Here is a 26,936-nt window from a genome sequence, read left to right as displayed (position 1 = left end):
TGAGCTGCTGCATTTGCAGCTAACTGGAGAAAAATGCAGGCTCTCTCCAAAGAATAGGGCAAACTTGCATTTGAATGCTCTTCTGCTACATTTATCATAATGAGTTTTCTTTCCAAAAAGATAAGACCCACTTTTCAAGGTGAGGGGAAACAACCAATCTCGTGCCACAGGCCTGCTGCTATTCAGACCCTGGGAGCTGCGCTGACTGGGAAAACGACCTCCACTCCAGATCTAAATCTAGCTGCAGGTTAAAGAAGCAATGGGACTTCTCATTTCTTTTAAAAATTGGGTCCCTTCTTTTTAAAGCCAGCTCCTGCACACTCTCGCATGTGAGAATAGGGCAAAGAGAAGTGGAGTTGAGAGATCCATCACTTTCCAAGCCAAGTCCAACATCCCCCGCTTCCCAGCAGGCCTTTCTAGAATGGGACTAGTAGGGAGAAGGGGGTCAGATTTGGATCCTTTCATTTTCCCTGTGTGTTTCTGAGGGAAAGACAAGTGGGCAGAGACATAGTCAACAAGAGATAAGAAGCCAGTCACATAAACCCTGCTCTCCTGACTGGCTCTGGTTCAGTAGCTCTTGGGGACCACCCCTAGACATTCTGACTGAATTGGTCAGACTGGGAGGGACTCAGGGACTTGGGTTTCAATCTGGGTTAACATTTTCCTTGGGTGATTCTGATACGCAGTCATGACTGGTAACCACTGGGCCAGATGGACTTCAAAGTGAATCCTAACACTTTGGAAGTCCCTGACTCAATCTTATTCTAGTAACCTAAGTGATGCCATAATCATTGTCTACAGAGAATGTTAATGGTGATCAAATCTGCATACACCTTCTGGAAAATCTGGGGTATGAGGGGAGGTTTGGATGAAGGGCCCTACGTCTTATTCTGTGAAAAACAGGGGAGTTCAGACACTTCAGTATTACAACTTTATTTATTTTTATTTTTATTTTTATTTGAGACAAGAGTCTCGCTCTGTTGCCCAGGCTGGAGTGCAGTGGTGCAATCTCGGCTCACTGCAACCTCTGCCTCCCTGGTTCAAGTGATTCTTGTGCCTCAGCCTCCCGAGCAGCTGGGATTGTAGGCGTGCACCACCATGCCTGGCTAATTTTTGTATTTTTAGGAGAGATGGGGTATCACCATGTTGGCCAGGCTGGTCTTGAACTCCTGGCCTCAAGTGATCTGTTCTCCTTGGCCTCCCAAAGTGTTGGGATTAGAGGCATGAGCCTCTATGCCCGGCCCAGTATTAAAACTCTTGAACAGAACAAAGATAGAGTGTGCCCCACCTTTGGGAAGGCAGGGACATCAGCTGACAATTAGAAAAAGTCACAGACATTTCATGGTCTCCCTCTGCTATGATATTATCAGTCTCTGAACAGAAGAGGGAAATGGGAAAGAGAGCAGAGTGTGTCATTCAAATGCCCTCCAGGATGTCCACCAGGTTCCTCAGCAGAGGGACCTAGAAGTGCTCTGGTGACTTAAGTTAACACAGCATTGGGCTGAGGGTTACATACCTGGGTTTGCATTGTGGTTCCATTACTTACTAGCTTTGTGACCTTGAGAAATGTACTTATTAATTAGTAACAGGCATTATTAGCCCTAGTTATGGGTGAGAAAACTGAGGCTCAGAGAGAGAGGCCTCCCAGTGCTCACACCTTGGCAATCTGATTCCAGAGGCTCTCACCCTGCACTGACTCACCCTGGGGGCCACGTCCCAGGAAGCAAAGCTATAGAATCTGAGTGTGAGTGAGGGCCAGGGCAGCCCTTGCTTATTCTGATTTGTTTTCAAAGAGAAAGGTTTGGGATAACTGATAGGAAATTTTAACTGTAAGCAAGACAACATATCATCTTACTCCTTCATCTAACATTTATGGTTAACATTCTCAATACCAGCACAAAGAGGAACACAGCGTTCTAGAGTATTTTTCCAACTGGTGTGACTCTTGAGTGAATTATTTGTTGTTCCTTCTTTTTCTCTTTTATCCCCCCAGAGAAACTGCTCGAACCTTTTAAATTTGGTTTCTAGTAAACGAGGACGTGAGTCAAAGCCATGGAGCTTCCAGGAGGGAATCCCTTCCTCATAAGCATTGCGGGGCTGGGGGACTGGAATGTGGAGCCCCACAATCCTTTGCTGTCCTTTGCGCAAGTCACTTCAGCCCTCTGGGCCTCAGTCTACTAATCCATAAAGTCAGGGTGTCATACTAAATGACTTCTGAGATCTGTAATACTGCAATTTGAAGAAAAAGGTCTCGGGAGGGATTCTGTTATAACAGACTGTGTTTCTCAGAATATTGCTCACTCAATGTTTTCATTCACCTGAAATGATGCAGGCTAGCTGCAAGGTTACAGAAAACCCATTACTAGTAAGCATGCTGCCTGGGAGTGGCTTGACTCACATCATCTGACATAGGTGGTGCCATCAGAGTTCTAGGAGGCTTTTTTGGCCGCGTGGGTCTGTCTTGACAGGCGTTACCTAATTTGGGAGAAATATGGCGTCCTCTTTCCTGTGAAGTATGCTAGAGGCTTGTGCAGGCCATTCCCAAATTCTAGGTGCTACTGAATTGGGAAAGGAACTCAATCTTGGGGTAGACAGTTGGTGGGAGGTCAGGGGAGTGAGCAATTACACAATAAGTCTCCTCCAAAGATGACCAAAACTTTCATCAGAGGACTCTGCAGCTCTGCAGCTACATCTAGAGGAGCGGAAATGAGGTGAAGCCGATGATGATGGTGATGATAAACTGTAAGGTGAAGCGATGTTATTCTTAAATAGATGGGGAACCCAACCAGGTTGTGTGTACGGCACTGGTGGGAGTGGGGTGGACAGGGGGAGGTGTGGAGATGAGGCTGCCCAATACACCATATGTTAAAGACCACTAGGGAGCCCTGTTACATTCAGCCTACTGGCTTTGACGGAGCAATGCAGAAATTGGTCCGAGGTACGCTTTTCACATGACTTAACCTTGTGCAAATTACTTCCTATAACAATGATGTAGTATCATCTCATCTACCTAGACTAAATCTTTCTATTAATACACAGCCACTCTCCCTCCCTCCAAATTATTTATTTGGGGCAGAGGTAAAAGACCAGCATGCCTTAGTGTAGATGGATGCCTCCAACGGCCCCCTGGTCACTGTGTAGGTGTGGATGCTCTCCCCCAGGTCATGCCTTGGCTGCTGCTGTGGCTTGGATCAGGTGTGAGTCTCAGGGGCACGAAGTCTAGAGCCTCCACCATCAAGCACATACCTCTGTGGTGGGGGCAGGTGCCAGCAAGCTATGCCCTGGGACCCTTATCCTCCATCACAGGGAACACCCCTTGTGTGGGAGGTTTTCCTAACGGTGTTGTTATTCACACCCTTGCTATGATTGGCTGTATGCACATCAGTGAACCCTAAGATGCCAATCCCCCCTGTGGTAAGTGTGCATGCTGGCTCCATTCCCCCACCCACCTGCCTATGTAGGTTTATGGACATGAAATGTGTCAACCTGACCATGTCGATGCCAATAAATTGTGAAGGCCTCTAATCAGACAGCAGTCATGTATCAGTCCTGATCATCTGGCTATGCCCTGAAGGTCATAATTCATATAATGTGACACTAGTGAGTGGGACAGAGAGTTAGTGTTTCTTCAGCTCCGGCTGTGTATCTGATAGAGCCTCACACACACAACCTCACATAATACCCATCAACTTTATGAGACAAATAATACCACCCTTATTTTTCTACAAAATAGACTTAGGTTCAAAGAGGTGGAAGAATTTGCCTGAGGTCACTTAACTAATCTGAGACTTGAGTCCAGGTCCACCCTCCCTCCACCCATGACACCTGCCTCAACCACCAGGCACTCTGCACACTCCTTCCCTTCCTAATGCCACCCTATCCACCACCACATCCAACTTGCTGAACCACAGTTGTGGACACATTATTAACTGAATTCTATCCAGAAAAGGCAGGTTGAAATAAAAAAGGAGGGTGGGAAGGAAGAGTCTCTTAGTCAATAAGTAAGTATGTTCACCAGTCAGTACAAGAAAGGAAAAAAAGTTTTAAAAAGCAGCAGCTTGCTCATCTTTTCCATACAGTTTTATTTGCAATTTGTTGGAACCACGGAGAACAATCGGCAGATACACATGTTGCTTCTGGGAACAGCATTCAACTTCAGATGCTTTTTCTGCTAAGGAGCAGGGCCACAGGCGGCCCTCATACCCAGTGCTGTGCTGCGCGGAGGGCTGTGCTGAAGGTTCTCAAGGCCCGGTGAGTCCCCCTCACGGCCAGAAGGAGAGACCCGGCTTCGGCTTCATGGCCGGCCTCCCGCAGGTGTCTGCCCAGCTCCTCTGCATCCCAGTGCCCTTGCTGGAGGCTGGCCAAGAGGTGGTCAACGATACGTGGATAGAAGGGAGTGGAGACACACTTCACCAGCAGCTTGGCATCCAGGAGCAGGGAAAGAAGTTCTTGGTCACAATTAGAATCATTCACCTTCAAGAAATAAGACAGGCACAGCGTGAGGGGGTGTCTGCTTTGTCCGCCTCCCCCTTGGATCCCTCTCACTCTCCACTGGGCTTCATCATCATTCATGCCCTGGCCTGGGTATAAAAGCATATGTGGGTCACGAACACCTCTGAGGTAGGTCACAGATTGGGAAGACAGACGGGGCTCCTCTTAACATAAGAAGACACAAGAACCCCACTGCAATCATCGCTACAGCTTCCAGATACTGGGTGCCAGAAACTGTATTCAACAATGTACCAGCATTTCTTCACCGAGGCCTTCTGACTCAACCCTGTGACTGGCACTTTTACCTCCCAATTGACAGATAAGGAAACTGAGGTGTAGGAACTTTGCTTAACATCGTAACCAGTTGTAGAGCCAGATTGTAAATTTGGGTCAATCTTGACATCAAAGTCTGTGCTCTTAACAACCACATTTACTGTTTCATTTGTACTTTCACTGTGATCCACATTCTTTAATGCTGTATCTTTCTTGAATATAAATACACATGAAAAAAATTTTTTTGGAACAAGAAAACCTTTTTTGTACTCCATTGAGAGAAGAGTATGTCCCTCAAGCCTACTGATACGAGTAAGATAACCAACAGTGGGGTTTTAAGCTATTCTTGCTTCAGCCTCTAGGAAGCTCAGTACCAACCTTACCTTTTAAAAAATGGTTTCATAGGTTCTTCCAGTTAGCATATTCTCTTTCTCCATGGTCTTGTCTTCTAAATATATGTATTATTTTCAATATTTTTGTAAAGAATCAAGTCCATACTGATCATATTATCAAAATTCGGAGCTTCTCACTTACATTGAGGTATCATAAAACAGATTCCTGACAGGCTTTTCTTAATGTTACTGTGCATTTTTAATAATTTGGATTGTAGGACTCTCAGAAATAATGTCAAAGCCAATTAACTAACATTTAGACCAACTATATTATGCAATTGTACACAATGTGCTCTTCCTGCATGTTCTGTGACAAGGAAGGAAGGCTATTGAAGATGCGAAGGTCAACTGTGTCTACTGACTGCAAGAATTAAAAGCAAGAGAAGTACTGAGAATAAAATCCTGCCCGCTATCGGATAGCATGAATCCTTCCTACTACCCACAGGGGTCATTCGAAACCCAATGTAAACGCCACCTCCAATGCCATCTTCTTGCTGACATTCTCTTTAACTCTCTTGGCCAATACTTGGGAGTATGGCCAAGGATTCCTCCTTCCTCCATACTCCCAAGATACCTGAGATCTGCCTCTTCATGCTGTATGATAAGTAATTTTACTTTATTTATTTATTTTTTGAGATGGAGTTTTACTCTTGTTGCCCACACTAGAGTGCAGTGGTGCAATCTCGGCTCACTGCAACCTCTGCCTCCTGGGTTCAAGCGGTTCTCCTGCCTCATCCTCCCAAGTAACTGGGATTACAGGTGCATGGCACCATGCCTGGCTAATTTTTTTCATTTATTAGAGACGGGGTTTCACCATGTTGGTCAGGCTGGTCTCGAACTCCTGACCTCAGGTGATCCACTCACTTTGGCCTCCCAAAGTGCTGGGATTACAGGCGTAGCCACCGTGCCCAGCCTGTATGATAGTAAATTGTATGTCTGTCTCCCTTATCGACTGGGAAATTCTTGAAGGCACAGAAGTTTGATCACTTTTATATTTCAGCACCCCATTTCATTAACATTTGTTAAATGGCTGAGTGAACCTACATTATGAAACTTTGTCACATTTTTGTAAACTGCACAAGTACACGGTAAAGACCCTATTTCTCAGAGAGACCGAATAGAACTAGACTCCAGAACAGAAGACCGTCTCTGCAAACCCTCAGTGTCTTTTCTCTGGCCTCCCGTTTCATGAACACTTGTACAGCCCACCTTCGACCCAAAACACTTAGGTTGAACTCCAGGAATTTACCTTTGTTTTTCTTTTTAGGAGCCAGATGACAGAAAAAGCCACCGGTTCAATGGACTTGCTTTTGTGCTGGAAGGGGCACGGAGCTTTGACTTCTCCTTGCTGGGGCTGCCTGTGAGTTCTGAATGCCTTCTTTCCATCCCACTTCTCTCCCTGTCTCTTCATGCCTAGCAAACAAGAGTCTCAACCCCACAGAGCTCCTGCCCTCAGCAGCACGGTGTCTACGTGTCAGAACCCTGAGAGGCCCTTGAAGTCTTCAGACATCCCTTCAAGACAGTTCTTGCTGCCTCTGATAGACGCAGGTTCAGTGAGGTTAAGTGTGATACAGTTGCTCCATGGTGGAGTGGCCTAGAAGCCTGTGTCTCGGACCAGTTTACTTGTATATTGTTTGTTTCCCTCCAGAACACAAGTTCCTATGGAGCAGAGATCTTGTCTCTTCTGTTCCCCCCTGTATCCCCATGTCCAGAATGGGTGGCCACATGCTAGGAGCTGAGCAAGATTTGTGGAATGAATACCCAAGTGAATGAATCACTCCAAAGCTCACATTCTTTTAGTCTGTGTGGCTGCCTCTAGCCACGTGCATGCACATGCTGATGCGTTCACACACACAGGGCATCTGAGTTACTGTATGTGTTATCTTGGTTCATCCTTCAAAACAAAGAATCCCCCTGCCTAACCCTGCAGGAGAGAACAGTGTGTGCCAGGATGCTACAGGCACATGTTTGATAAGATGCACAGATAAAAGGCTCAGAATCTGAACACTGCAGGGCAATACTTTCTTTGTTGCCCTGAATATATCTTCTAGGCTGGGACACCTTTATTATTCTTTCAGTTTACTCACTAACCCTCCCTCTGGGAGCCTGACAGTCTCCTAGAGAGGGAGTGATGGATTCTTCCAGCCTGAGGAAGAGACAGGGGTTCTGTTAACGCCTGCGGCCGCTGCTGCTCTCATTCCCTTCACAGTTTGTGTTTCTATCCAGTGCAACCAAATCGTTCCCGTGTTTCTGGTTTGACACACCCACCTTTTGAGAAGCTGCTCACATTCTGGCAGGGAGGGTAAGGGATGCGGAAGGGCAGGGGAGGCTGTCTTTTCTCCACAAGCCTGCTGCTGCTTGGCTGAGAATGCCTAAGGCTAAAGACACAGATGGCTGGGTCAAATGGTATTTCTAGTTCTAGATCCCTGAGGAATCGCCACACTGACTTCCACAATGGTTGAACTAGTTTACAGCCCCACCAACAGTGTAAAAGTGTTCCTATTTCTCCACATCCTCTCCAGCACCTGTTGTTTCCTGACTTTTAAATGACTGCCATTCTAACTGGTGTGAGATGGTATCTCATTGTGGTATACCCAAAGGACTATAAATCATGCTGCTAAAAAGACACATGCACACGTATGTTTACTGCGGCACTATTCACAATAGCAAAGACTTGGAACCAACCCAAATGTCCAACAATGATAGACTGGATTAAGAAAATGTGGCACATATACACCATGGAATACTATGCAGCCATAAAAAATGATGAGTTCATGTCCTTTGTAGGGACATGGATGAAATTGGAAATCATCATTCTCAGTAAACTATCGCAAGGACAAAAAACCAAACACCGCATGTTCTCACTCATAGATGGGAATTGAACAATGAGAACACATGGACGCAGGAAGGGGAACATCACACTCTGGGGACTGTTGTGGGGTCGGGGGAGGTGGGAGGGATAGCTTTAGGAGATATACCTAATGCTAAATGGCGAGTTAATGGGTGCAGCACACCAGCATGGCACATGTATACATATGTAACTAACCTGCACATTGTGCACATGTACCCTAAAACTTAAAGTATTAAAAAAAAAAAAAAAAAAGACATGGAAATGAAATGCATGCTTCCCCTTGGCCCCGGCTCACTCAGAGGTTCCCTAAAGAACGATAAAGGTCTGCGTTTGCTGACCTGCATTGAGCTTGGGCAGTGAGCAGGGAAAGGTTGGGAGGAATTTTGGGTTTGGCTTCATATAAAATCAAGTGCTGGAAACACAGGGTGGGTGACTTTATCTTATTTCCTTTCTCTGACATTCTACCTGGGCCTGGCTCTGCAAGAAATACAGAATGGCCAGAGTATACTTTAAAATTATCAGCTGCAAGGAAAATACTGCATAGATAATTTTTCTGTGCATATTTGGGAACAAAATAGAAAATGAAAGAAGAAAGAAAGAGATGGCCTTTGTAATGACCCATTCCAACAAGTACATTTTAAAGAGTCGTCTGAGGTTCAGAGAAGGGACAGGCCATAGACAGCCAACATGTTCCTTTCCACATATCAGGGCGCCAAGGCCAGACTGAATCCTTCCCATCAGCACAGCCGAGTGCTGGGTGTCCTGTCCCAAAGCACTCTCCAACACTGTGACATCAGCACCACACTGCTGAGTTGCTGGGTTAATTTGTTAAGCCTCAAGTTGTCTTTGTTTTTGACTAAAATTTGTACCAAACATACTAAAACTTTAGAAGCTTAGTACTCTCTGACCATGCATTATTCATTCTAACCTACTTTTTCTTTTTAAGATAAAAATAAAAAAGTGGAAATAGTTGGAAAAAACCATTCCACCTTCTTGCGGACATTTTGTTTAACTCTCTTGGCCAAGCTGATTCCTCCTTCCTCCATACTCCCAAGGCACCTGAGGTCTGGCTCTTCAGGCTGTATGACAGTAATTTGTATGTCATCCATATTTGGGCCACCACAAGAGAATTATTGCACCCTCCTTTCCTCTCCAGTAACTGTCCATGTAAATAGATTTTTTTTCCACAATTAATCGTATGATATTTGTATTCTATTTTTCTCATTATATGCTAAGAATTTTTAAATTGTTTTTTACATAGTTTTCAGTCTTAAAAATTTTAATGGCTGCAAAATAGTTGTTATAAGTTATTTGACTTCTATAAATATTTCAGCCATTTTAAGTTGTCTGATATTACTGAAACACTACCATGAATGTTTTTATGCACATACTTTCTTCTTCATCGAAATGATCTGCATAGGACAAGTTACCAGGGGAGGTATCACTGGAGTGTTACGGGCTGAACTGTGTCCCGCACAAATTCGTATGTCGAAGCCCTTACCCTCAGTACCTCACAATGTGACTTTATTTACAGACAGGGACTTTAAAGAGGCAATGAAGGTAAAATGAGGTCGTTAGGAGGGACTCCGATATAACCGGTGTCCTTACAAGAAGAGAAGACAGGACACGCACATGAAGCGAGGGTCAACCACGTGAGGACAGTGAGAAGGCGGCCGTCGACACGCCAAGGAGAGAGGCCTGGGAAGAAACCAACCTTACACCTTGACATCAGACTTCTGCTCTCCAAAACTGTAGGAAAATAAATTTCTCTTGTTTAAGTCACTTAGTCTGTGGTACTTTGTTAGGGTAATATGAGCAAATTAATACATGAGGCAAAGTATCTGAAACATTTTTTTGGTTCTAAATATGAATGTAAGCACAACTTGGATGTCAACTGTGCCAGCTTACAGTGGTGACATCAGCGTGGGAATGCATCAGTGTCACATTATGAACTTCTCAGCTTTAGGTGTTAATATTTTGAAAAGAAGAAATCATTTGCTAATTTAGGAGATATGTAATGGTACCTCAAGGTTGCTTTCATTTGAACTTATTTGCAAGAATGAATTTTTCCATAAATTTCCTATCATTTTTATTTTTTGTTGTGGGAAGAATCAATCATTCACTCATTTAGGAGAGTTATAACAGCTTCCCACTCTTTCACATGTGAAGGATTCTCTGTATAACTGAAATCTTAACCCTGATTTTTGTTATCATGAACATTCTAACCTATTGCTTACAGTTCTGTTTTGGTTATTTTTTGTTGTATAGAAGTTTTACACTTTTATATTGTCAGGAAAGGATCTACTCCTTTATGACTTGTTCTATTGCTTTAAAACTCAGAAGTTACAATTCCTCAAAGGAACTGATATGTTATTTTTATATTTTCTGACTTTTAACAACATTTGACTTTTAAATTGACCAGAAATTGACTTTGGTATATGGTCTGTGGAAAATCACACAGCCCTGCCAGTGGGTTGACTGGTGCTTAAGGGGCATGAGAAAGAAAATATATTCTGTCATTTTCGGATGCGGTTTGGATGTGAGAAATAAATATGAGACAAGTCCAGAGGATTAGTTGACTTAATTCCCCTGATCAAATAACTTTGAATTACAGCGAGAGATAGTCTGGTGCTATGAAAAGAAGACAGGCTTTTGGCTTGGAGACAAATTTCCAATCCTGGTTCTGTCACTAAACAACTGTGTGACCTTGTTCAGGACGATCTCTCCGAGCTCCAGTTTCCACATCAGAAATACAGACTGTCTGTAAGGGTTGAGAATAATACAAGCTTTTAAGTGCCCAGCACAATGCCAAGTGCAGAGTCCAGGTTCAGTAAATAGCTGATGTTAATACAGCCAAACAAATCATAAGAAAAGGATTTTCTAGAAAGGGAAGCGCTTATATATCTCAGAAGATGAGTAAAATGCTTGCTATCTCTGTCAGAGATTGTTTTTTTGTGTGTCAGCAATTAATTTTTGAGAATAAATGATACTTTACAGATCTTGGGAAAGAAATCTATTAAAGCACAAAGCACTGCTGTCTTCCAAGCCATTAAAATGCTATCTGCTTAATTCCTCTTTCAACAATAGGTAATGAATGTTCTCTGATTTAAAATCTTTGATTTTACGGATCTATATCAAGCTAAGAGTAATTACAATAATGAGGAAGGCTGGAAATTCCAGAAGCATAATGCATGCAGGCCCTCATTTCATTTGCTTTAAAGATTATTTAATATTATTTCACTGTTTACTTTAGGGAAACATATTTGTCTTGTTCTCATATATACTATTACTAATAAAAGTTATTAAAATATCAACCACAAGGGTAGAAAAATAAAAGGACAACATAAGTATACACTTGGGAAAAACACCTACAGATAATTTTTGTATTCTGTATTTACTTGAATATGACATGCAGTTTCCATTTTCTCAGCATACCATCAGTTTCACTCCTGGCACAGCACTTAATGGAATACTACTTCTGAAACCAAAACTATGACAAATCATCTGCTCATGATCTAACAATGAGACAGCAGAAAATCTTTGAAAATCCAAGCTTGATCACCTCTGCAACCAAACCCACATGCTGGATTTGAGGGCCCTGATCTGGCTAGTTCCACACGCTGTACCTATCTCCTTGCTACCTTCATTAATTCTTCGTGTTATTATTTCACATGTCAATCTCTCCATGAGATTATTCATTTAAGCACAGGGATAATAATATTTTATCGCATCTTTACAAACATCTTACCTATTCCTCACTTCATACACAGTGCCAGGCTGTGCACAATGCGTGCTTGATATGTCTGTTCATACCAAGTAAATTAACCAACCACTAGTGCTGTTTAGGAATCCCAGGCTGACCTGCAGAGTGAGCTGTCTATTGCTGGACGCATCCAGACAGGAGGTGCAAGTGAGATCTCTGTATGTTCAGGTTAAAACGATAGAAATAAGTAGACATACCCACAACCTTTGAAACCTGGACAGAGTTAAAGGGGAACAAAGATGGGAAGGTTTCTTGGTTTTGTATAACTATGTCGATTCCCACATGCCTTTCTGAAAATCTTTATGGTTCTCCCCCAAGCTTGGACACTGGCCACTGTAAATAACGCTAGAAGGTTCTGGTGCCTTCATGGCAAGATTACAGGGGATAGTAATCACATTTATCAAATATGTGAAGGATTGTCACTGGAAGAAAGACGTTAGTGATCTGAGAAAATCCCCAGGGCAGGACTAAGGTCAATGTGTTCAAGATAAAGGGGTACAGGTTTCATTTAGGAGGTGCTCTCGTGTCATAATCTCACCCAAAATGGCACAGAGCCCCCTGCAGTGTTCAGCTGGAGCCTGGGAGAGTAAGTGGGCTTAGAAAGGAAGCACAGCTAGGCGAGTTGTTGGGCTAGGTCTGCTCTAGTGTTTTGCAGAGCTAATATTATATGCCTCAAGGTGCTTTCAACAACTTCATTCCTCTGTAGAAATAACCCTTTTCCAATGTAATAAAGCCTTCCTACTTACATTAAAAGCAGAAGCATGGTGGAGTATAGCCTTTGAATGTTAGGTCTGGAGTTTACATTTCAGCTTTGGCTGCTTACTAGCTGTGTGACCCCTGAGCCTCATGTTTTCATCTGTGAAACCAAAATAATAATATCTTCTCATACAATCATTAAGAAAAAAAGAGAATGTGCCTATTATAGTACTTGGCAAAGAGGTGGGATTTGAAAGATGGTAATTATTGTCATCGAGGAGAAACCCTTAATTAGGTGCTGGAGGTCCTAAACACTTTTTTTTTGTTTGTTTTTTGAGACGGAGTCTCACTGCAGGCTGGAGTGCAGTGGCACGATCTCGGCTCACTGCAAACTCCACCTCCCGGGTCCACACCATTCTCCTGCCTCAGCCTCCCGAGTAGCTGGGACTACAGGCACCCACCACCATGCCCGGCTAATTTTTTGTATTTTTAGTGGAGACGGGGTTTCACCGTGTTAGCCAGGATGGTCTCGATCTCCTGACCTCATGATCCACCCTCCTTGGCCTCCCAAACTGCTGGGATTACAGGTGTGAGCCACCATGCCCGGCCAACACTTCTTTTATAACCCCATGAATTACTATTTTAATAGACAGCACAGTCCAGGACAACCCCTGGGATGAGAGGTTGCATAGAGGCATTGAGCAGTACCAAAGAGGAGGAAGCAATGAAGAGCAGGAGCCGTTACAAATCGGGAATTACAAAATGGGAATTTTCAGTATACAAAGCCATTATAAATACGTATCTGCTTACTTTGATGAAACAAGAGGCTTCCATCCAAACAGAAAATATTCCAGAGATGCGAGTCAAACACATCAGCAGCATTGCCCATCTTAGAGACAATACGGTTTTGAAAGTGAGCTCTCAATTTTACTGAGAGTGATGGAGAAGGTAATCCAGAAGTCTATACCATGCAGGGTTTTAATTGTTCATCATCAATACAATCTCAAGGAAGGACTTTCCATTTCTGGCCCAGGAAAGAGGCTGCTGGCCATTTATAAAAGGTTACATGTACCAGAGGTCTGCAATTTCGGAAAAGCTTAGAGAAAGAAATGAGTACTACTGCTAGAGGAAAAGTCAGTACAATCTCTGGCATCAGCACTTAAGCATCATCCTTTTAACTGTAAACACCTATAAAGCTGTCAGTATCTTATAATGAATAGCAAAATAATACATGCTATCAGCAAACAAGTGGGGATGTTTTTAAACTTGGATCTGCACACCATGCATGAGAGACTGCTATCAGCGGAGTGCCTCTGCCAGATGTTTTTCTTTTAATGTCAATAGGAACTACTGTCAACAACCAATAATGGGAAAACGGAAGTTATTGATGAACTCAAGCACCCTGCTAATGGACACGGTGAACAGCAAAATAAAACAACAAAAAGAAAGCAAAAGTTTTCTATTTTTCATTGCAATACCAAGGATGACTTAAAAACAGCTAGACATGAGTCCTGCCAAAATGCCCACTGAAACTCTTCCCTTAGAAAAGTGTAACACAACCCTTTAATGGTGTTGGAAGAGCAATGATGAATTATAGTGATTTCATATTTTATTTATGTAGCATTTGAAAATGATACAATTATAGAGAAAAGATTAGCAGTTGCCAGGGGTTGTTCAGAAGGTGGGGAGGAAGAAGGTGGCTGTGGCTATAAAGGACAGTATGAGAGATCCTTGTGTTTGGTACCCTGACTGCAGTTAGTGGTCATACGAAGTTACAGGTGACAATGTCACATGGAGAGACACACACACACACACTCGAGAGTGTCTGCAAAACTCATAAAATCTGTATAATGTTGACAAATTGAATCAATGTCAGCAACTGGGTCATAATATTACAGGTAAGTATCCCTTATCCAAAAAGCTTGAGCTCAGAAGTGTCAGTTTTTTCAGATTTTGGAATATTTGCATTATACTTACTTGTTGAGTATTCCTAATCTGAAAATCTGAAGTCTGGAATCTGAAATGTTCTAATGAGCATTTTCCTTTGAAATTCATGTTGGTGTTGAAAAGCGTTGAATTTGAGGCCATTTTGGATTTCTGGATTAGAGGTGTTCAACCTGTATACTCTAGTTATGAAAGATGTCACACTGCGGGGAACTGGGTGAAGAATGCGAGAGACCTTGCTATATTATTTCTTACAACTGAAGGTGAATTTAAAATTATCTCAAAAAGTTAAAAAATGTTTTTAAAATGGAAAACTCTGTAAAACCTTTGCCTCTGGGGACTGCAAAAGGTCTTTCTGTGGGAAACATTTTTAGGGTACAGATGGGCTAGCCTAATGTGAGCATTCAACTTAATGCAGAGATGTTACAGTTCAGTCTCATTACTGAATTTCTAAAAGGAAGGATCTGAATGGTAGGCAAGTGACTCATCTTAGCAGTTTATACCTGTGGCTTTGATTCTTGGATCTGAAGGGCACAGACGTTTCATGCGCTATCATCACAACCACAGGCAAACTACTCACAGTCTGCAGAGCAGTTTCAAAACCATAGGCTTAGCACCATGCAGCACATCTAACTTGCAGATCAAAGTGTTATGGAAGTAAATCAGTGCCATATTAAAGGGACTTGGGCACTGCAGTGTTACCATTTAGTCATTTAGTTTCTTATTTTGATAGTTACTGTGTAGGTATGTGGGGGAAATGCTGTTGTGTGGGTAGTAAGATTAGTCAGCAATTAGGGACCGCCTGTGCTAGTTGCAGTTCTGACAGATGCATTTGAGATAAAGAATCTTTAAAATGAAAACTGATACACTCTGCCCATGGAATCCAGGACTACATCAAGAGAGCTCCATGTACGATGAATATGGAAAGGCAATGTATAATACATCACTGTTTTATTCTCAAAGAGGCCCATGGCAAATTTTTGTGAGAATGCCTAACACAGTGTACGAGGGTGGGGAGGAAAAAAAATGCACTGAGAATATGCAGAAGTTTTCTCTTCTTGCCAATTTCTTGGATTTATAAGAAAAAACTGGCTAAGAAAAAAACTCATTATAATTCTGTTGCATATACATTCTCCAAGTTATGCAACTTTCATTTCAGCATAGATAGGTGGGAGGGCTACCGAAAGGCAAGTCCCCTTGATTCCCTACTTCAGTCAAGGTCCCAAAGAGGCCTCTGTTCTGATTAATTATTGGTGATCAGGTAGGGTATTCACAAAACCGTTGCAGGAGCTTTTACATTATTTTAAAAACACATCTAAATGAATAAAGGCATTTGATTTTCTCATTTTATTCATAATGATTATTTCCAAATACAATTATATTCTGCTCTCTGTAACTATTTACATAATGTTCTGTATCCTTTGTCATTAAGAAAATTTTATATCAGTGATGTCTTTTCATCAACCTCTTCACTGTCTTCAGTAGCAAGTATATATCTCTGCTCTAGATTCTCCTTCCTTCTCTGGTCCCTAGAAGATATCCTGCCACATTTTTGTTTAAAAAAATAGTATGTATGTGTATATATACATATATAGGTATATATACAATGTAAAATTACATATGTGTGCATGTATGTGTATGTGTATAGTGTACACACTCAAACAGACACACATACACTTCAAATGAAAGAATGATCTCCACGTAAAAGGGCTTCAGTAAGGATCATACAACATGAGTTCCTTAAAACACAACCCTAAGCTATCTAATCCTAAAGTGGAAAATTTTAAATGAGAAGAGAAAGTTTCTTCCTAATCATAATAACAAGGCAACAGGCCTTGAGGGAGAAATCTCAAGTTGACTTCAGTACATTACTCTTCAAGACAAGAAGGTTGCCAGAGGAAACCAGAGTTTGAGATTTCAGATGGTGCCAGTAAACACTACTTAAACCCACTGTCTTACCTTTAATTAGTGGATAACCTAACACACACATCTACAGATGGAAAACCTGTGCAATGATGGGAGTTCCCTAGACCCAAATTTCAAGTAGCAAGAGGACTGCTAGTTCATGGCTGCTTTGATCTTCTTAAGGAGACTAACATCCTGCTTCTCTAGAAAACTGTCTTCTTATTTGGATTTGTATTCTGAGCATCAAAAACACTGAATCTGGTTCATGGGAAGAGCTTAGTAAATGTTTGTAAAATAAACATACACTGCTAGGACAAAACAGGAACAGCTATTGTGGTCAGAGAATACTATAGATATAGTAGACTTCAATTAACCATGGTGTTATTTATGAGAATGAAAGTGCTAATTCATTCCTTTGAAACATTAAAAAAAAAAAGAAAGAAAGTAAATTCAACTGGGCATACCGTAGTGACTGCCGTGATTTGCTCCAGTGCCATCTCGCGCAGATGCCCATCTTGGCTCTCGAGGAGAAGTTTCAGAGACGGAAGCAGGAGGGACTGGTTAAGCAGCAGCAGACACAGCTCCTTTATACCCTGAAACCACAGAGCAGGGGTGAGCGAGAACTCTACGACGCACCTCTCACCGGTGCGGTTCCGGCTGGATCATTCCACCCCTTCCTCTATGGTAGCGTGTGTGTGTGTGTGTGCGCGTGCATGCGTGTGTGTGTGTGTGTAAAGCCACGTGTGTGTGTGTGTGTGTAAAGCCACGTGTGTGTGTGTGTGTGTGTGTGCGTGTGTGTGTGTGTAAAGCCACATGTGGTACCGCACTGGATATACTGAATATGGGAGTTGGTACCTGCTTCACTTGGTTCACAGTAAACTGTGTACAGATTTCCAAGCTATCAGATATTCATCGACAACACTGCTTTTTAATGGCTTTGTAATACTCATTGTACAGATATAGTGGTATAATTTATTTTCCTAAACTCTCACAGCCCTAATTTCCTCACAAGTAAAATGTACGTATTTATAGCTCCTTTGCAGGTTTTGTGTTTTGTTTGTGTGTGTGTGTGTGTATGTGTGTGCGAGAGAGTTTGTGTTGATGAACACAGCATACAATGCTCAGCATATAGTGGAGGCTGAATAATAATAAAAAGTATATCAATTGCTAATATTGTTAACAACCTCTAGTTGTCATTCACTGAAACAAAGGAAATCAGCAAATAAAATATTTTAAAATGTGTCTATCACTTTAATGTCAAAATGAATTGACTCCTTAATATACTTAAGACAGTCTATCTTCATGAAAACTATCTGCGTTGCAGAAAGATGAAAATGTGTTTGGATGTCCACAGGTGTATGTGAATTTTATTCCCAGCCCTTTATTTTACTAACTGAACCTGTGGCCACAGAGCGGGCTTTCATATAAGGTAACAAATGATAATCCTTTATAACAAAAGCATAAAACAATAAGAATAAGATTTGCAAGCAGTTTTGCCCTGCTGAGCTGTGTTGCCATTCAGGTCCTGACTTTAGCTGTAACATAAAGAAGAGAACACTCTGGACCAAAAACCAGACAATGAATGACTCCATTACACTGAAGCAAGGGTTGCTCTAAAGAACTGACGATCATTGGCATCCACGGGATTGATTTTTCTCTTGTGCCATTCAGACAGCAGATCGGAGAAGAAAAACTCAAATTTACTGTATTTTCAAAATTGCTTTAGATTATTATAGAGCATCAATAAAATAAGAATAACACAAGTAAGCTCTCATTTAAACTCACGATAAACTTCTCTTAGGAATTCTGCACATTATAGTTTTAGCTTTCACCCAGCATGTCTGTTTTTGAAATCCGCAAGGCCCTCACATTTCAGAGTAGAAGGCTGTGCTACACAAACCTGTGTGGCAATGATCAATACCACCAGGGTAGCAGTTTGTAAAACACATTCTTCATACATTGGGAATTCTAATTCAAAAAAGTACGGTGTATGCCTGAAAGAACACGTGACACAGAGCAGTCTCACTAAGCATATGGGGCAAAGAAACAGGCAGACTTTTCATCCTGGATGCCGAAACCTGCAGAAGATTATTTGGGAGCATGAAACAAGCTCCTGAGCATGGCACTCTGGCCTGGCTGGCCGCTACCTGTGGCCCCTTCCTCCTCCTCTTGGGTCATGGCAGTGCTCCCCACCTACGCATTCCACACAAAGTGCTGTGCGGGGTCCCTTCTGACACAACACACACATTCTGTATCTGCACTGTCCAACACCGCAGCCACAAGGCACAAGCTACATTTGAGGTGGGGCCAGTGCAACCGAGGAACTGCATTTTTAATTATACTTAAAGGGTTTAATAAGCCACATGGGGCCAGTGGCTGCCATATTAGGCAGTGTGGCTGCTTGGTGCTGGACTCTCACACCTCCAGGTGTTTGCACATAGTGTACCTTTTGCTCTGTCTGATTAACCATCTACTTGCTCTTTAAGTCTCAGTTTAAAAATGCACAGAAAAACTGTACTTCCTCTGCAAAAGCACCCTTGAACGTCCCAGGTTAGCACTCAATGTTCTGAATGTACTGTATAAATATTTCCCACCTTATCTTTTATCTTGTATTATGGTAGTCATTCGTCAGTCTACCTGCCTTGCTTTTGGGCAAGAATATCGTTCCTTCTCTGTATTCTAAACTTGCTTGGTACATGCCATACCTAAAACTCCTTGTATATAATTTCCTCTCTGAACACACATTTGCTCACTCAAAAAGTTATCAGTGATGAGTAAACAAGCATTTTCAATGATTTATGATATTGAGACATAGCATGACACTTGGCTGACCTTGGCTTTCATGACAAATTTTATGGAATAACCTGTGTGCCCCTCTGAGCAAGCATAATGGATAGATGGCACACAGAGAGGCAAGGACATCCAAAAATGGAGGAACCCACTTTAGGTGAGCCACTGACTACTTTTCATCTCTTAGCTACCAGTGATTGGCCAAATACTTACTCTATCTTTAAGTGTTAAATCCTCTACTACGTTTGTTCGCTATTTTCCCCGTGTTGCAAGAGAACGTTTATTAAAAGATTCACAAAGGGATTTGGGGAACTGCAAGGAAGGTCGAAGTAGCAGAGAAAAGCCACAAAACACGTCATTTGACAGGCCTTTGCAGTTCAAACCCGTCAGACCATGAGGACAGAATGAACAAGAGATGCCTTGGATGGAGAGGACTAGGTGGGCCCAGGCTTAGAGCCAGGCCACAAACCCAGGTGTTTGTTCTCCCTGTGGACTATGATTTATGAAGATGCACTGGGGCACTGTTCCCATGGTCTGACAGTCATGAGAGAAGCAGGACCAGTTCACCAATATGCCTTCTGTCCTCACACAACTCTCCTAGTGTCCCTGGAGTATCTAGCATCAAAAGGTGTTGCAGGGCCTACAGCAGGAACTAGGGGCACAAGGTGTGCAGGGATTGGTGATGCAGAGACCGAGGGGCTTATCACATGCCCCAGGCATTGCAAGGGGGCTGCAAGGCAGCTTGCAGTCTTTGCCCTCCAGCAGGCCTAGAATGGGCTGAGCTCCCATTGCTGTTGACTGGATGTCCAGAAGCCCCTGGCACTGCTGGTTCTGCAGCCCCAGGTTGATGACGATCTTGGCCAGCTGGGCCTCCACACTGGCCACCAGGCACTGTACCTGGGCCAACTGGGCACTGCAGCGGCTTTGGTTTTGTGTTCTCCAGGTCTCTCAGGTTGTGCTGGGCCTGCTGCTCAACCTCCAGGGCACTAGCCGTGCCTCTTGGACTGTGATCCCTCCCAGCAAGACAGCTGCTCTGAGCTGAACATCAAGTGTTTGTTATATACTTTGTTTTAAAATGCATCATCTCATTTAATTTCTCCTCAAATCCTTTGAGAAAGGTGTGATCTCAGCCCTACTAATCAGATGGGGAAAGCAGAGGTAAAATGGTTAAATAACTTGAGTGTTATTGCATAACTTGACTGATTCTAAAAATCAAGCTCTTGACATTAGCAAAAGTGTCTCAACCCTGATAGAGAACAATCACATTGAGTTTTAGAAGCTGGGAATTATTAAGGCTCACTCATGAGCTGGGTGACTTAATCCCATACAACAGACCCCGAGCATCGGTGACTAATTCATGTTTTGTCTCAGCGAAATCATGGACCTTCAGGGTCAGTCACAAATAGCTGGACCTCAGAATTTTACATCTATAAATGCCAACAAACTGTTTACGCCAATTTCTTATTCTACCTATCCCCAACTCTTGAGAGGGCTTTATATACTGCCATGGATAGAAGCTGAGAAGAAGGATACATAACTTTTGAGACTGTGGGACACAGAACCTGTGAGAAAGTCACTCATCCTGCTGGTAATATTTTCCATCAGGAAAACCATCATGGCCGTAAGTAAACAAGTCCCAGGAGCAACAGCAGGAGTCACGAAGGCATTCTAAGGAGTCATGAATTTTTTTAAAAGTCTGTAAGCATGGGAGCTTAGTGAAAAACGGGAAATGGAGATGAAGAAAAAGGTGAGTACTCTTAAGTACTCTGACATAAACAATTAGGCACACACGTTTCCTAAATCATGGAGTAGGACAACCAAAGGTATTGAATTTAGGAAAAAAGTCATAAGTAACAGATAATTTTACCACCACAGTGATATAAAACATTGTAGAACTCTGACATTAAACTCGTCAACTTCCAAATGTAGTAAAATAAACTTAACAAGATACTGCCACTTTTTAATAGTAATGTTCCTTCCTCTGTAACACTTTCAATTCACATTTGAGCACATTTAGCCATCAGTAAAAACAGTACCTGCCATTTGCAAATAGCCTCTAATCACAGCAGCCTCAGGAAAAAAATAATCTACAAATGTGCCCAATTGAGAGACAGAAACTGAGGCAGCTTAAGGAAAATGAAGGAAAGTCACTGTGACAACAGAACTCCTTGAATAATTATCTTTTGTTTCATCAAATTAAAGAAACATGATAACATCCTACTTTGCAACGGGGTTTAATCCAGTACCTCCTCTCTCATCCCGAGAGAATTATAACTTTATGAAAGGTAGTGAATTATGTGCTATGGATGAAGCAGTACACATACAGCCTCAGCTTATTCTCCTTAGAGAATAGACAGAACTAGCATTTTCTCATCCAGCTTAACCTCTTCTTTCACAGACCAGAAAACAAAGATCCAGAGTTTGGTGCTTTTCTCATGTTCGCATAGATGTGGCCCAGTCTGGAAGAGAAACAGTACAGCTTCGAGCATTACTGGAGCTCTTTCTGTTCTACTATGTATGATGTTCCCTGCCCTTAAGGTGCTCCCAGTCCTAATAAAGAGCAGACGCAGTAAATCCCTTCCCATGGTGTGTGTGAGGAGTGCTCTAATAGATGTGTGCTTTAGGTGCTGTGCTATCTTTGCTGACCTCTTAAAAACACTTAGCAACCACCAACCACATGATTCTGAGATGAAATGAGACCCCTGCAAATAAACATAATGTATTACTCTATTTGTCGAAGCACCTCCGCCTGGCTGTAGACACTTACTCGGGAGCTGAATCATCACAGCTAAATCAGAACTTTTCATTTAACCACCAAGTCATTTTCCGATAGGAAACAGAAAGCACAGCTTCTTACACATTCATCAATAAAAAGAACATGCTTTTCTTCTATGTATGTAAAATGTAAATGGAATGCTGACGAGAATATTACTGCTATGGACACAGATATGTCTAGGACCTATTACCAGGCAGCTAAAAGATAATACATATCAAGTGGTCCCTATAGGCCGTTTTGGCCCCAGGGACTGGTTTCGTGGAGGAAAATTATTCCACGGACTTGGGGAGGGGATGGTTTTGGGATGACTCAAGCATATTACATTTATTATGAACTTTATTTCTATTAGTATTACACCGTAATATCTAATGAAATAATTATACAACTCACCATAATATAGAATCAGTGGGAACCCTGAGCTTGTTTTCCTGCAACTAGATGGTCCCATCGAGGGGCGATGGGCTACAGTGACGGATCATCATAAGGAATAAGGAGCGCACAACCTAGATCCCTCGCATATGCAGTTCACAATAGAGCTTGTGCTCCTATGAGAATCTTGTGCCACCACTGATAAAACAGGAGGTGGAACCAAGATGGTAATGTAAGTGATGGGAGCAGCTGTAAATGCAGATGAAGCTTTGCTCATCGCCAGCCACTCACCTCCTGCAGTGCAGTCTGGTACCTAACAGGCCATGGACTGATAGCAGTCCTTGGCCTGGGGTTTGGGGAAGCCTGATATACATAACTGTTACTGAGCCTTGATTAGCTAGCTGGTGAGATGATGTCAGGGTCAAGGATGCAGTGGCCATGTCATAGCCAACTTACATTCCTCACCTTGCAAAAGTTATAGTAAAACCAAACCAATAAGGGTTTTTTAAAAAACAAATAAACTTCTTTAGACAATGACAGAGATCCTAACAACCTTATATCTTAAACACTGATCATCTAGATGCTAAATTCTATAGGCCAATCTTGAAGGAAGTGTTGAAAAGGGAAAACTGACAGTAACACTTATACAACTGCATAAGAGACATTCAATGTTCATGTATCTCCCAAATGTAGTAGGAATGGCTCCTCTGGAAGGATTTCTTTTTCAAGCTTTCAAGCACAGAGACTTGATTTGAAGATCAGACCCACCATTCACTGCCTGAAGAAGCCGGAGCAAGACCCTTGACCTCAAATCCTCCAATCCATCAGCTGTCAAGTGGAGATAAATGAATCTCCTTACAGAAGGTGGTGAAGGTTAAAGGAGGCAATACAGATGAAAGCCCAAGAGTGTTAGCAAATGCTGGTTATCACCATTACCACCTGCCTGTTAGGCAGTAACAGGAGACCTTAAACAATGCTTTCCTAACCTAGATTTGACAGAACTGACAGTAAGAACACTGCTGGTCTTTGGACCTGATCTAATAATGTTTGATCTTAGCTTATATTCAAGCAAAGGTGAATCTCATGTTATTTACATGTTGCTTACTTTGGTGGGGATAATTAAGTGCACTGAGTCCCCATACTATGCAGTGGGCTGAATCCTGCCCTGGGTACCACAGACATGATATAGCCATGGTTCCCCCTCTCCAGGTGCCCACAATATAGCAGAGCAGATCACGGGTTCATAAGTGGCTGATACAAGCAGACCGTGGTCCACAGCCCAAATCACACTTTACTAGAGTAAGGGGAGGTAATTTTCAGTGTTGGTACTTTATTTTGTAGAATAATTGTATCATTCTGGTAGTTGGAAGACTTCTTTAAATGGATAAAATATTTTAAAAATCAATAAAATCCAAGCCCTCATTCAGAAAACAATTCATTAAATGTGCATTCATGAGAATATTTTCCTTGAGTGATTACAATAAGGATTCAAAGGATCATATTTACAAATTTATTTTCAAGTTTATCTCCTATATAGTAGGAATGCAAAATCAATTTAATGCCATTATCCAAATGCTTAAATTTAAGACATGTAAATTATTCAAATAATATACTGCTGAGGTGGGATCCACAGCAGGGAGCTGAAATTAATATGTGCTTACTTTAGAATGTTCTCTCTCTTTCTCTCCAAACATACATATATATATATACACACACACACACGTATATATGTGTATGTATATATATATATACATGTGTGTCTCTCTGTGTGTGTATATATATGCGTATATATATAATACATATGTATATAATAAATTTCTCGTGACAGTCAAACCACGGGATCAAATAGAGAACAAAGATCAAAAAGGAGGTGACTGAGTTTTGACCATACTTCGCAGAGAAAAAATACTGTGATTATGCAATCTCATTACAATGATGTCAAAAAGCATGTAAAATTCAAAGTGGTTGGTTACCTGCTGAGAAGAGTGCTAAAGTTTACTACTACTTTACCAACTGGCCTAGTTCAGACAGATAATGCCTGAGCTACCATGGCCACTTGGAACATAAACTTGAGTTTGACAAAAAAGGGCATCTAGAAGAAACTGAAAACTGGGTTATATTCTGGAACTTGTACAGGAAACGCTGGCTCCCACAAAAAGAAAGCAGCCTCAGAGCATCCTTTCAGCATTGCTTTTCTTCATCTGATCCATCAGAAATTATGGCCTTTACCAGTAATTACTTAAGCTAAATGTTCCTCAAGTCCAGTCACTGGGATTGCTTTTAATAAAGAGTTCTGATAAGCAAAGGGCTACTCCTTAGGAAAGCACTCAAAATATCCACTCACCTCTGCAGGCAGCATCTGCTTGGTGTTATACAAAGAGCGACACATTTTCAAAACTTCATTCCCCAATCCTTCCTTGTTCTCCACTGTACATCTGGTTAGCATCACTGTAGCTAGTCTCACCCATGGATTATTGGTTATGCTGGTGTTTATGGAGAGAAATACAAGGCATTGGAAATGACTAAAGCTATCATAATTATGATAAATTTTAAAACAAGTGAAATGCTTATGGCAAATTACAATCAGAATCTAGGTGACGTGCTGCTTCAAGTCAATCTTGTAGAAAAGATAACACCTTAAGGAGAAAAAGCAGCTTCCTGTAGTATCAGCAAGCAGCCCAGCAGCATGCAGGTAGTAAGTGACATTGAAACAGCACAGGCTTTGTGGAGCCAGACAGACTCGGGCCCAAATTCTGACTATTTGGGTCCTCAGAGAAGTTATTTAATACTTTTGCCTAGTTGTGTAGTTCTGGGGAAGCCACACCCTTCTGGGCCTCAGTTTTTTTCACTGTGAAAAGGTATTTAATGTCTTTTTTTTCCTTGAAGAGTTGCTTTAATGAATGATGTATGTAATTGTGAAGAATCAGTGTTAATAGCAAGCACACATTACTATTTACTACATAAATACTGCCTCTTGTTGATATTATTATTATTATTATTATTATCATTGTTATTGTTATTGTAATGGGGTCAGGGCAGGACTAAGTTACAATCAGGGCAGTGCATAGCAGAGGTCAGCTGGGGAGCATAGGTTGAGGAAGCCACAGACAAGCAGCATGAAGAACATACTTTGGGCTTCACATTGTTTCCTTGTATTGGAAACATAAAAGCATAAAAAAGTTTGCCTTTTCTTCCCCTTGTCTTGACTGACACTACCCTGTGTTTCACAGAAACATCAAAATTTACATTTCTATTGACAAGTTAATGGTAAATTCATTTCATGGCCGCAGGAGCAGGGTACTGATTTTACTTACATTAAGAACAAATTACTATTTATGAAGAGTCTGTTGGTTCATTAGCACAGCACTACATTCTAGACATTGAACAACCAGGGATGGTCTTGCCCTTGGAAGAATTTTATTCCTTGGGCCCTGAAAAGAATTTCAAGTGCAACAGTAACAAGGGGACGAGCCCTTGGCAAAGCCTTTGTGTCTCAGCTCAAACTGACAATCTGTGAGAACAAAGAACACTGCTTACTTCAAGGTACACATAGTTCTGTGAGAGTGTCTGGTGTGCTGAGGAGTCTTCCTACACTCAAGGACTTCCCCTCTTTTCTCTTCTTGCAAAGTCTGAACTCAGCTCTCCTGGGTTTTTCTCTACACTTTTTCTCATTGTAGGAGAAATGCTGCTTGGTCAGCATGGTGAACCAATGGGCAACAAGGCTTTGGTAACAAATTATCAAGATATATTTTTCACCAGCCAGCAGTGACACACTGGATGAAAACAATGAACCTTCCTTAAGTACAAACCTAGTATTTTTCCATGCATTTTCCTACAAGGAACTAAAGCTAAAAAACCAAAGTTGGTACTAGTAAATTACAGTCATGTGGATCGGATCAAACAAATGTCTTAAGTTGTAACCTTTTTGTGTTGATGGGCAACATGCCATCATTGTGACACTATCCTCCCTCTCCTCCACCCCCACTCCTTTTTTTGGTGATTTATTTATTCAATTGGATTGTCTGAAAGGAAAAAATATTCAAAAGTACTTCTGAGCACCTGTTTGTAAAGTATCCCATCATACTTTCTCCAGAATATTTGATTTATGCCCTGGTTATCTCTTAGGCAGAGGAGACATGAATGATAGGAGGGGAGGGGGTGAGCAGACTGGGAAATGCTTTGTTCTGATTCTAATGATTTAATAAAGCAGTTTTATAAGACTCAGGTTAGCAATTTACAAATTCCATTTCATATGTGGCTACAAAAGAATATAACTTTAAAAATTAAGATTTTTGGTTTACAAATGCACTAAATGTTTTAAATGCAATAAATGTTTTAAGTAAAGCTGATTTTGGTTCTTGAGAATAAGTGAATGATTTTAAATGGTCAGTGTTCTAAAAGTAAAAGAAACTGTAAACTAAAGTTAATCTCTCAGAGGTGTCATATTTTGAATTGGGAAATGAGGGTACGAAGAAATCTACAATTCAACTCTAATAATTAATTTCCTTACAAAAGTATGGCATTAGTGGCAATCTGATCAGTGGGCTCCACACCTGTGTCACATAGTCTCACCCGTGTTCAGAACAGATTCCCAGGTCCCAGTATGGAGAGCTGGACTCCGCAAGTTGAGCACAGGACCCAGGACCCTGCTTTGAACAAGCACTTCAAGCTCCGAAGGCACCCACA

The 26,936-nt window shown here is 41.7% G+C and overlaps 1 protein-coding gene across 1 annotated transcript in view; it reads right to left on the bottom strand.

Annotated features, from left to right (window-relative positions):
• Positions 1-4,062: 4,062 nt before the first annotated feature.
• Positions 4,063-26,936, bottom strand: part of NBAS (NBAS subunit of NRZ tethering complex) — a 393,558-nt gene continuing 370,684 nt past the window's right edge. Inside the window, exons 50-52 of the mRNA XM_054476756.2 lie at positions 24,595-24,733; positions 16,780-16,908; positions 4,063-4,473 (exon numbers count right to left, since the gene is read on the bottom strand). Of these exons, the coding sequence (XP_054332731.1) occupies positions 4,198-4,473; positions 16,780-16,908; positions 24,595-24,733 (544 nt within the window). The 3' untranslated portion in view covers positions 4,063-4,197. The remainder of the gene's footprint in view (positions 4,474-16,779; positions 16,909-24,594; positions 24,734-26,936) is intronic.

Source organism: Pongo pygmaeus, chromosome 12 (genome assembly GCF_028885625.2).
Source record: "Pongo pygmaeus isolate AG05252 chromosome 12, NHGRI_mPonPyg2-v2.0_pri, whole genome shotgun sequence".
NCBI classification, from domain to species: domain Eukaryota; kingdom Metazoa; phylum Chordata; class Mammalia; order Primates; family Hominidae; genus Pongo; species Pongo pygmaeus.
This window is presented reverse-complemented; position numbering and strand designations above follow the sequence as displayed.